This window comes from Geospiza fortis, unplaced genomic scaffold (genome assembly GCF_000277835.1).
Source record: "Geospiza fortis unplaced genomic scaffold, GeoFor_1.0 scaffold213, whole genome shotgun sequence".
In the NCBI taxonomy this organism is placed as follows: Eukaryota; Metazoa; Chordata; class Aves; order Passeriformes; family Thraupidae; genus Geospiza; species Geospiza fortis.
In genome coordinates, this window is record NW_005054399.1 from 1,722,729 (window position 1) to 1,734,563 (window position 11,835).

The 11,835-nt window shown below is 54.6% G+C and overlaps 1 protein-coding gene across 1 annotated transcript in view; it reads right to left on the reverse strand.

Annotated features, from left to right (window-relative positions):
- The window catches only part of PKD1 (polycystin 1, transient receptor potential channel interacting), a gene marked incomplete at its 3' end in the record, with an annotated part of 46,236 nt that overhangs the window by 33,489 nt on the left and 912 nt on the right, over positions 1 to 11,835 (reverse strand). The window contains exons 2-11 of the mRNA XM_031061073.1: positions 11,785 to 11,832; positions 11,218 to 11,289; positions 10,069 to 10,238; positions 7,516 to 8,184; positions 6,560 to 6,743; positions 3,218 to 3,432; positions 2,169 to 2,281; positions 1,963 to 2,089; positions 812 to 1,089; positions 13 to 278 (exon numbers count right to left, since the gene is read on the reverse strand). Of these exons, the coding sequence (XP_030916933.1) occupies positions 13 to 278; positions 812 to 1,089; positions 1,963 to 2,089; positions 2,169 to 2,281; positions 3,218 to 3,432; positions 6,560 to 6,743; positions 7,516 to 8,184; positions 10,069 to 10,238; positions 11,218 to 11,289; positions 11,785 to 11,832 (2,142 nt within the window). The remainder of the gene's footprint in view (positions 1 to 12; positions 279 to 811; positions 1,090 to 1,962; positions 2,090 to 2,168; positions 2,282 to 3,217; positions 3,433 to 6,559; positions 6,744 to 7,515; positions 8,185 to 10,068; positions 10,239 to 11,217; positions 11,290 to 11,784; positions 11,833 to 11,835) is intronic.

An 11,835-nucleotide genomic window follows, 5' to 3' on the forward strand; every position in this document is an offset into this window, starting at 1 on the left:
CGGGCAGGGAGCCTGTAGTGCCCAGGCTGCTCCAGCCCCGCGTTCCTGGGGCCGAGCAGTGGCACCAGCTGCTCCTCAGCGTAGCGCACCCGCACGGAGCACACCCTGGGGGCACCCACGGGGCTGGGGGACGGCCCCAGTGCCCACCCAGAGGAGTTCCTGCTGGCCACGGAGGTGGCACTGCGCTGGCACTGCAGGAACGAGCCCGGGGCTGCATTGTGCTGGATGCTGAAAACGTCCCCAGGCCTGACAAAGATGTTCTCATCGCTGAATGGGACCTGCAGAGAGAGAGGAGAGGGGTTTGGGTTAATGGCTCACGTTAAGAGCAGTCAGCAGCCAGCTCCTGCCTGGGCACAATGCTGGATTTCCTGCCAGGTGGGACCAACAGAAAAGGTGCAGATCCTAACACAGCACAGGGAAACCTGTCACCCCTCCATCCTCCTTGGCTTCTCTGAATCAAATGTGCCAGCAGGGAAATCAGCTTTTATGCTCCATCTGCACTGTGTTAATGCCATGGGAATAGCCTGTGGAATCTGCACAGCCTTGTCATGGAAACATGGAATGCTTTGGGTGGGAAGGGACCTCAAAACCCATCCTGTTCCACCCCCTGCCATGGGCAGGGACACCTTCCAGCATGCCAGGCACAGCAGGGGACTGCAGGGAGCCCATGGCCCCTGTGCCACTGGGCACCTCCCTTCATTCCAATGGACTCGAGCGGCTCCATCTGCCACAGGGGAACAACCCAAACTCACCCAAACCCCCAGGAGAAAACTGCCCCACGCACCCACTGGTCCCAGCAGTAACCACTGACCTGGTACTGGGAAGAGGGGCCAGCTGGCACCATAAAGAGGAACTCCTTGAGGAGCTCATAGCTGGGCTGGCTGCTGTTGGGCTGCAGGGACCCGGGGGCAGCGCTGCTGCCAAAGGAGCTGTTGGCACACTCGGTCCCATTGCAGCAGCTGTTGTGGGATGAGCACAGATTTGTCAAAGGACACCACTGGAAACCAGGAGGACACTCCAGCAGGGTCCAGTTCCCATCATCCTGAGCACTGGGGAATGGTTCTGTGGCATTGTTTTCCTCCTGGTAGTCTGGAAGAAGTGAAAGAGAAATCAGTGATAGCCACTCTGGTGAGTAACACTATTAATGCACTCCTCTGCTCATAATTCACCCTTTTTTCCATTTTGGTGATGGCTCCACTCTTAGCAAAAGCTGCAACTGCAGCACATCCTGCTGCTACATAAATGTCCTCTTTTACTGGAAAAATCCACCAAGATCATTAAACCCAAAGTTATCTTTTATCCAGTGAGAACGTACCAATTTGCAATCTGAAAGGATCTGTGCTACAGCAAAAGCCAGTCCAAGTGAAAGCAAGAGCTGGCCTTGACATTGAAAACACATTAAGCAACTTTTCTGAAGTTAATGTTTCCATGTCAAAGTATCAGCTTGTCAGTGTCAGAAAAGATCCTTTTGTAACCAGCCAACCCCACGGCTACAACAAACATTCTGCTGCAGAATTAATTGTTGCCAAAACTGTGACTGTTGAGCTGTTGTACAAGGAATAAAAGGCTTTTTAGATTATCTCATCCATCAGGAAGAAATGGGCTCAGGAAAATGTTCTTCCTCATTAACCCGTGGGGCCAGATGGACCAGAACACATTCCCGTTTGACATGTGTCTTCACAAAGCAGAAAGTACAGCTCAGAAGATTAATGAGCTTCTCCACATGGTCCTTACACTCACACTCTCCTCATGCATGGAGAGAGGTTTCTCCCTCTGTTATTTTCTCCAGGATAACCACACAAAGTGTGGGATCCAAGGCTGTGGGTTCCACACTTTGATCTCCAGAAACAGAACCAAACCTCTGAGCCTTTAAGGGTCAGAGGAGCAGAGAGGCCACAAGGCCAGCCCCAGTTTGATGGAGTCACCACCAACAGCCCCACAGGCGCTGAGGAGCATCCTCACCTTCTCTGTCCACCAGTCTGTGCAGCTGGAACCTCACTTGGACGGGCTGGTGCAGCTCCTGTGCCACGAACTCCAGGGCAGTGAGGAAGCCCTGGTGCCTGAAGCGCAGCTCTGGGAACTCCAGCACCTGCAGAACACGCACAGCTCTCACCTGCCCGCGTGCCCAGGGCTCCCTGGGCAGCCCAGGAGGAGCAGACCCACCTCACCTCCTCAGCCTGCCACGGCTCTGCTGCCACGGCCTCGCTCACGCTCCTCAGGGCCTCGTGCGCGGCCAGCTCAGCATCTCCTTCAAAGAAGTTCTCGGCGTTCAGGAGAACTCCTGCTCACAAAGGAAATGTTGGAACAAAGCTGTGAGACTCAGCAGGGCCTGAGGCCATTCCCTCCACCCTGTCAAGCTGCAAAGGGCTTGGACCACTCGGGAGAGCAGCAGCTCCATAATCCTGTATCTTCCTTCTCCTTACAAGGATCTTGATTTCTCGCTCATCCAGCCCAAATAACATTTTCATTTGCAACGTTCAGCAATCTTGACTTCTAGGAACTGTGCAATTCTTCCTTCCAACAAGTAATGATTTGCTTGGAATTTCTGAGTACCAGGTGCACCTTCTCATCCTCCCTGTGCCCCTGGACTTCTTGGGCAATGTGGCCATGACGAACTGGTTTCCAGCAGTGGCAAACACTGCTGGCTCTCTGGGGACTGGCCAGATGATGCTGCCCCTCTGGCCATGGCTTTTCCTTCTTATATAAACCTTCTCCCCTGTTTCACGTCCATCCTACTTCTCTTTCTTACTTGTGTGGAAGATTTGGAAAGCTGAATAACCACAAACCTGCACAGCACATCACACCTCACCTAATCAACGTCTGAGCCACCCCAACATCTCCCAAAATACACACTGAAGGACACCAAGCCACCAAGGCAGCAGCACGGCCTCAGATCCTGGCAGCAGCAGAGATTGCTCAAATAAGAGGGAAAAGCTATTTCCAGTGCTTTGCCTCAGAACTTTGCTCCCTTCTCTCCTCCTGCTCGCGGCAAAGACTGGAGTAAGCCAAACTCTTCATTTTGGGCTGAAGTTGGGTTTCTAGAAGTTGAGTTTGGGAATATTGCTGCGAGTCACACTTGTTTTGTGGTGACGCCCTGGAGGAGCCTCTCCATGCACCCCTCTCTTTTTCCCTCTTTTTCCCTCTTTTTCCCTCTTTTTCCACACCAGTGGCAGGGAGGGGAGCCCCAGCCAGCCCTGGTGGCAGCAGCAGAGCCCACCTGGTGGCTTGTACTCGCAGACATAGCTGTGCTTGGCCATGCACAGGTCGGTGTTGCACTGGCCCGTGGGGCCCATGCGCACGCAGTGGTCGGCGTTGGAGGGATGGGGCTCTCCTGGCAGCCAGTTCTGACAGCTCTCCAGATTAAATCCTTCCCCTCTCTGCTGCGCTCCAGAGCTTGCAAAATCATTGAATCCGATCCAGACATCCAGGCTCCTGCAAAAAAGGGAAAAAAAAAAAAAAAAGAAAGAAGGGGGAGGGGGGATTTCAGGAAATCATGAGTATTAGAAAGAGCTGGGACAGCTGCCATCTATGGTTCTCGCTAAAAATATTAACAAAATAACAGCAGCTCCATCGGGGTGCCATGGGCTGCGTTTCATGGAGCCTTTTAATTACTGAAGGGTTTCAGTATCCACTGTACCAGCAGAACCTCAGGAACTGCCCCTCCACAGCCCAGCACTGCTCTCCTCCAGCCGTCCCAGCCCTGCCCCAAGAGCCTGGTGAGGCTGGGCAGGCCCTGGCACAGGGTGCCCAGAGCAGCTGTGGCTGCCCCATCCCTGGAAGCGTCCAAGGCCAGGCTGGATGGGGTTTGGAGCAACCTGGGATCGCGCAAAGTGTCCCTGCCCATGGAAAAGGGTGGAACTGGGTGAGTTTTAATATCCCTCCCAACCCAAACCATTCCATGATTCCATGGCTCAGTTTGACTTGCTCTCTGTCACCAAATGTCCCTCCCAGCCTCTGCCCTGAGTCACCACCCAAGAGGAAGGATCTGGTCACACAGACCTGCCTGGGAAAGCTGAATCCCTCAGGAAATTTGTGCTTTTCCTGCGCACACCTGGGGGATTCACCCCCAGCCCATTCTCCCCTGCAGGTGGGGCTGGCCCCAGTGCAGGATTAAAGCTCAGCAGTGCCAGGTCTGGGAGCTCTCCTGGATGCAGCTCCTGGAGAAGATGAGCTCCTCAGGCACCATGGAAAGGCAGCAGCCAGAGGGCACAAGCAGAGCTGGAGCACTGCAGGCAGATGAACCCCACACACACTGCCAGGCTCCTTTAGGAGATGAAATGTCCCTGCCCCATTTGGAAACTGGCTCAGTCCCAGCAGACACCCTGGTGGAAAGTGCTGAGAGGTCTCTCATGGCCACAAAGAGCCTGGAGAGCCATTTCTAATCTCACCCAGCAGAAAGGGAGGCATTTGTTCCATATTAACTTCTATTAACTTCTCCATATTAACACCCTGCACCCTCCCAAGCTCTCAGCTCCTCCACGCTCCCTCCTGTAGGTGGAAATCAATCCAGGCCTGCCCTTGCCTGCCCCAGAGTGCTCCCAGGGTGGTACCACAGCCCTGCAAGGCAGACTGGGGAGATAACTGGTGCTAACTGGTGCCTCTCCACCCCCAGGCTCAGGCCAGATGAAATGATTCATGAGGTCATGCTGAAAAATGATGACAAAAATAACTTGTTCCATGAATCAGGAGTTTTCACTGCAAATGAGATTAAAAAATAAATAAGGGCTGTGTTCTGCTCCTGAACCACTGGCAGGGAATGAGGGAGAGCAGGGTAGGAAACCGCCTGCCTGCTGCCATCAGGAAAACTCAGGGGAGATTTTCCTTTTCTAATTCCAGCTATGATCTAACTGCAAGTCATTAGGGGAAAAAAAATCAAAAAGAAAGAAAGGAATAACTAAAAGACAAGCTGCTGGCTGGCTCCCACCCTGCCCCACTGCCCAGCCCATTCCACTGCAGGGGAAACAGGAGGGCTCTGAACAACCTTTTTTAAAAGCAAGATGTGAGCTCTCCTCTGCCCCTGGGGAAGGACTGAGCTGCCCTGCTGGGGCAGGAGAAGCAGAACAAGGCTGGGGAGGCTTGGAAGGCAGAGGGGCTCTCAGTGCTGCCCAGAAAGTGGGGTCCCCTGGATGGTCCCATCCTCTGCTTCTGCAGGCAGGGAGGGACCAGCTGAGCACATGGGGAGGCCATCCCACTCCAGCAAAGCAGAGGAGACCTGCCCAGTGCCCTAATGGGAAACAGCCTCCTGCTTCTGCCATCTTCCCATCAGAAACCATGGAAGAAGCTGCATGTTCCAAAAGCCTGCAGCTCGGCCCATTCGCCTTTTATCAGCAGGGAAATCACATCCTGGAGCTGCCTCCTTCGTGTTTATCTGCATGGATAAATAAAATAAACACATGGGCTGGAGGGGGCTGGGGAGCAGAGGCTGTGGGGCAGCAGCTGGGGAACAGCCTGGTGGTTCCAGCAGCTCCACACGCGATTCCTGCACATCCCAGCAGCCATGGCCAGGTCCCTGCCACATCCCAGCAGCCGTGCCCAGCTCCCTGCCACATCCCAGCTCATTGTCATATCCCAGCAGCCATGGCCAGGTCCCTGCCACATCCCAGCAGCCGTGCCCAGCTCCCTGCCACATCCCAGCTCATTGTCATATCCCAGCAGCCATGGCCAGGTCCCTGCCACATCCCAGCAGCCGTGCCCAGCTCCCTGCCACATCCCAGCTCATTGTCATATCCCAGCAGCCATGGCCAGGTCCCTGCCACATCCCAGCAGCCGTGCCCAGCTCCCTGCCACATCCCCATGCCCAGCTCCTCACCCACTGAGGGACAGCCTCCCTTGCCCAGAGCAGGGAACATGTTTGCAATGTGAGGATGCAGCCCCATGTGAGGGAACAGGGCAGCGGTACAGTTTGGGAAGAAGGAGCTGCCCGCCCTGGAGCCGGAGCACTCAAAGCCCACGTCACACGCAGCTGCTCCCTTCCATGTGCTTTCTGGGATGTGTTTGTGAGGAGCCCATCTCCCACAGCTGCAGCTGGGAGTGCTGACAAGGGCTGTCAGGCCCTGAGAGCTCTCCTGGTTGTCCTCCCTCCCCCGGAACGGCTGGCTGGAGAAAGGGCGCTCCGAGGGGCGGATTTAATCAAAGGCTGACACTTGCAGCACTCTCTGTTTATAAAGGCCAGTGCTGAGGTGGAACAGATGCTGCTGGAGAGGAGCACTGCTGCTTCCCAGGGTGACAGACAGGAGGGGAAAGGGCTGGGCTTTGGGCTGCAGCCATGTCTAAGGGCACAGGATCCCTTTTCACATTTCAGAGGCACGCACAGGCACAAACAGAGGGCACACAAAGCCCACCAATCTCTCAATTCCCAGCTGTGATTCTGCCTCATTCCTCTGCTTCCCTCCCCAGCCTTTAAGGAAAGAATCCAAGTCCAGAAGGGCTCGAGCTCTGCTCGTTCCCCCTCTCTGTTCAGCAGCCTCACCCCCACCATCTCCTCATTCCCGGATCCCTCTGCCCTCAGGAAGCCAAAACCCGTGCCCAGGTGATGCCAGCCCCTCCCCTGCTCACCCACCTGATGACATGAGCAACCAGGAAGCTCTGGATGTCGGGGCTGCTGACAAAGGCCAGGTCCCCGTTGCCCAGCTCCTGGCAGTGCCGCTGCGCCTCCAGCCACTCCGCCTTCTCCACCACCAGCTGGTAGCAGTGGTTGTTCCCTGGGAAAACCAGGCCCTCAGGGGGGCACATGGGGTGAACTGCTGCAGAAAGAACACAGGGGTGATGTCCTCTCTGTGGGCCACACAGCCCAACGCAACCTGGGCAGAGAGGCTGCAGGAATGTGCCAGCCCTGGAGCCAACAAACCCCACCATCGCTGTTAAAGCGCAGAACACCGCTCAGCCAGGGAGCCAGCATGGCCAGAGGAGCCACCCTCACTGGGAGGGGAGGCAGAGGGAACCCAGGAGCCAGTGCCGCTGTTCCAGATTGCATGCAAGATGTTTTCCATTACCATCTGTATGGCAAATTATCTTTTGTCAAGTGAGCCATTTACTCTCTCTTTGAGTGACCACATTCATACCTCCCTCTGGAGGGGACATCTGCTGATAACAGACTATTGAATATCAGTGCATGACTGATAAGAACTATAACATCCCATCGGGAGATGCTCCGCCCAGAGGGAGGAGCCAAGCATTCCTAACTGGATATAATCTGGAGATTCTGGAACACCAGCACGGCTTTTCTCCACAGGATTCCCCAGAGGAACAGCAGCTGTCTGACTCTGTCAGTGTTGTTCTAGTGTACTGCATTGTTTATTTTATCCTTTTATTTTTTTCCTTCACTATTAAAGAACTGTTATTTCCTGCTCCCATATTTTTGCCTGAGAGCCCCTTAATTTAAAATTTATAGCAATTCAGAGGGGTGTGGAGGGATTCCATTCTCCATTTCAGGGGAGGCTCCTGCCTTCCTTAGCAGGCCCCTGGCTTTCCAAACCAAGACAGCCACCTGCCCCAGCCCCTGGAAGCCCTGCTCACCCCTGGCCAGCTCTCCAGGCCCCGCAGTGATCCCGTAGAGCACAGCCAGCCCCGTGCCTCCTCTGTTGCGGATCCGGATGTCCAGGCTCTCGTTGGCCACCACCAGGGAAGGACACAGCAGCTCCAGCTGCTGGGGTGAAGCCACCAACTCAATTTCTGCCTGCTCCTGCAGGAGCCTGGTGCCCAGCAGGAGGGTGGCAGTGACGTTGTAGCGGCCAGGTAAGGCGTAGCTGTGCACAGCCGAGTGTGCAGTGGTGTTGAGAACCTCGCTGCGGTCCCCAAAGTCCCACAGTAAAGTGCTGGCGGCGATGGGAATACTGACATTGAAGAGCACGGGCTGCTGCAGGCTGTAGCGGGGCTGCAGTCCCGTGAAGGACACAGGCAGCTGCGCCTGGAAGGGCGAGGGGACGAGCGAGGGGCCACCACAGCCCTGCCCAGACAAATGCTCAGTGCAAAATGGCAAACAGCCGGAGGAAGAGTTCGTTCCGTGGGCAGCTCCACACAAACACTGCCCCTGGGGGCTGAAAGCCCCATACTCCTGGTCTTGGGAGTAACAGAGGGCACTGCAGGTCTCCTCAGTGAGGTTCCCAGGGTGCACAGATGTGAAGAGGATGACAAGCTCAGCTTCTTCGGTGTAGTTTCCTGTCAGACACGTGATGTACTGAGCTCCTGCAGGACAGAAGAGAAAATCTCTTGCAAAACAGACTCTGGGATGCCATGGATTGGTGGGACCCTCCAAGAGCACCACCCCACACTCCTGGGAATGGAATTCTCCTGCTCAGCTCCTACTCTGAGCGTTTCCTTTTTGAGACTTGCCTGGGAAGTGTTTAATCCCCCAGCAACAGTTTCCAAACTCTTTATGCTAATTAGTGATGACAGAAATAACGAGCCAGTCACACAGATTTATGGAGCAGCAGCACTCAGTAAATAAAACAGGGCTTTGGAGAGCCTGACACTCCCATGGGACATGGAGCCACTGAGTCTCACACTCAGAGGAGCCCACAGGACTCGTTGCCAAGTGAGAACATGACAAAAGGATGTCCTTTGGTGGTACCCTGGCTTGGTCAGTGCAGAATGTGCTGCCTGGGACCTCCAGAAGCAAACCCAAACCCAAACACCCTTGGGCAGTGACACACTGGGGAGACACTGATGGACCCTCCACCAGACCCACTCCCTGAGGCACCTTCCTCCATGGGGAGAGCCAAGAGTCTCCCTCCCTGCAGGAAAATGTGGAGCTGCAGAGGAGGGCAGTGGCAGGCCCAGGTGCAGGGATGCCCACGGGAAGGGTGCACGGGAACAACACGTGCTGGGACAGGAAGCAGGGACACACATGGACACAGAGCCAGGCCCAGAGGAACAGCTCAGTCCCTCGGCCTGCAGGGCTGGGACATTCCCCTGCCACAAACACCCAGGCAGGGCCTCTCTCTCCCTCGCCCTCTGCCCACGTGGCCCGGCCACGTTTGCTGCTGCTGGTTGCTACAACATCTCCCCCAAACATGTCAACAGCTCCAGGCCCGTGTGATCTTCCCAGATCAAACCCATCCAGCTGTCCAGCTTCCTCCACGGCCTTCCTGCAAATGCTGAGCCACTTCTCCTAAGAGCAGTCCCCGGAGAGGAGCACGGCACGGGAACTGCTCTGTTTTCCACCACCAGCCTGGCCATTCTTCATCCCCTGCTGGTCACTGAGAGCTGTCAGGAGCTGGCACGCTGTCCCAGCCTACTCCCATTACACTGAATTACCCAGAAGGCAGCCTCACATTATTGTTTCCACACTGGCTTAAAGTAGTTCAAGAGGGAACAACTAATTATCAAGAGCAGCAACAGCGCCAAGTGTTTTCCCCTTTGATAATTCCTGCAAGATGCTGCAAGCTGGGGTAGCTTTGCTGGGGAAGAAGGAACAACCACCACCTGGATTTTGGTCCTGGGGAACACCGTGCCTCACCAGGCAGCTCAGCTGGCTCCCACCAGCCTCAGCTGGGTCCTTCAGCCTCATCCCTGCATCCTCCTGTCACACAGCCCCAAATTAAAGGAGATACCTGCTGCCTGCCACAGGGAGCCCTTGCTCTTCCTCCCTCTCTCTTATTCCAGAATAACCGAGCATCCAGGCAGGATTAGTTTCCTTAGGGCTCTCCCTTTTCCAGGGAATCACTGCCTGACATTTCTCCTGGTTGAACAGTCAGTAAAATGCCCCTGGAGCAGGGGGCTGTAGATCAGGGCAGCGTTCATTCCCTCCCAAAGTGGTGCCCTGCCAGCTCAGCATGTCCTCAGGTGCCATCACCTCCCATGAGGTTCCAGTGCTGGAGGTGAGCCTGTTCAAACCCCGGGAGAATGACAGCCTGGGGCTGCAGGTCCCAGAGCCAGTCCTGGGGTCTCTGCTCTGTGGTCAGGGCTAATCTCAGCCCTGCTGTGGCTGCCTCGGTCCTTGGGGCACAGCCTGTGTGACCAACACCTGATTAATTAGATCAGAACTGGTCACTGGAGGTCTGAGGAGGCCCCGGGTGCCCCTGAGCCCCCCACTCCCACTCAGCCAGCTCCATCACAGCCCCTCCTTACCACAGGAGGCATTGAGGACCAGCACATCGAAGAGGGACAGGTTGGCCACCTCGGGGGGGTGGGCACACCTGGTGTCTGATGCCTCAAGGACTCTCACTTTCCTGTCTTCCACCCAGCGGGGCAGCCAGGACAGTTTGCAGTCACAAACAAATGGATTCCAACTTAAGTTTCTGTCAGAGGGAGATCAGAACAAGTTAGGGATTAATGTGACATGTGCTAAGCCTTAATTACAGCAGTGTGCCGAGCCCTCCCTGTTCCCATCTGTGCCACTCCACTGAAAGGCTTTGGAATAACTGGGAGAGGAGTTAATGAATAGGGAATCAAGCAATAATTAACGTGATTTTTCTAGAGGCTAGAATTAGGCAAGTACTCCAAGTACTTTTTTAACTCTACAAATAATTGTTGCAATTAGAAGCAAATGACAGACACAATCATATATCTAAAAAAATCTGCCATGCAAGAGCCCCAGGGTATGAGGGCAGCCTCTCCTGCTCAGGGAGACTATTTACAGCCCATTAAAAAATAGCTAAGAGAATAAAATTCATCTGTCAAAAAAAAGAAATGCAAAGTCAATGATAATCTTTCCATGTGGCAGCTCAATGAAAAGAGGGAAACTTTAATTGCAGCGAAGGTTGATCCAAGTCACAGCCTCTGGCACTCAGCTGTGAGCAGGACAGAGCTGGAGCTGTGTGTGGAGCTGATGCCAGCAGGGCATCTGAAAACTCAAATCACTTAAGGACAACCTCTTCGAGTGACTTGGACATGTCAGTCAGGACCTACCATGCTGCAGGAATCACTGGATGCTCCAGGCCCAAGGTGTGACCATGCAAACAGGACAGTGCGACCATGGGCAGAGACAAGAACCTCAGCAGAGCTGGTGTGGGAGAGAAGCCAGGAAGACAAGAAGGCAACAGCAGAGGTTGGAGATACCAGGAGACAGAGGCAGAGAGCAGGAGGAGGTCAGGACTGATGGACAACAGGACCCAACAGATTGAGAAAGGAACTGGAGACACCCCAAAAAGCAGCTGCTTGGGTGGCCACCTGCCCAATATCTCTCCAAGTCAGCACAGCCTCCCACCCCAGCAGGAAAGGAAGGGATGTTTCAAGGAAAGGTCTAAATAAAGAACTGGGAAACAAAGATGAACTTACATTTCACTTAAATTAAATAAATTATCAAATATTCCATCTTCTAATGTAGAAATCTGGTTGTGGCTTATATCTCTGTAAAAGAGAGAAAAATTCATCATGTTAGAAGCAATTTCCTTGTCAGTGCAGCTTTTCCCTGTGAGGGTGGGCAGGCCCTGGCACAGGGTGCCCAGAGCAGCTCTGGCTGCCCCTGGATCCCTGGCACTGCCCAAGGCCAGGCTGGACAGGGCTGGAAGCAATCCAGGGTAGTGGAAGTTGAACTTTAAGGTCTTTAAGGTCCCTTCCAGTACCAACAGACATCTTGTGATAATTGTCCTTCTCTGGCCTTGAGCTCCTCTCCATCCAGCAGCACAGAGGGTCAAACCCTGCCCAGCTCCAAATGCCAATAATTCCCAAATCACTGGAGTGAGCAGCTCAAGGCCTCAGGGAAGGAGCCCATGGACAGGAGCACGTGGGGCTGGGGAGATGAGGTGGGGCAAGAACAAAGCAAACCAGTGCAACACGAGCCAGAGCCCAGCTCAGCCGCGCTGGGGGGCACTGGGAGGACTGGGGGGAACAGCAAGTACTTACAGCTTTGCCAGAGAAGTCAGGCTTCTGAATAGCTCAACATCTAAACCACTG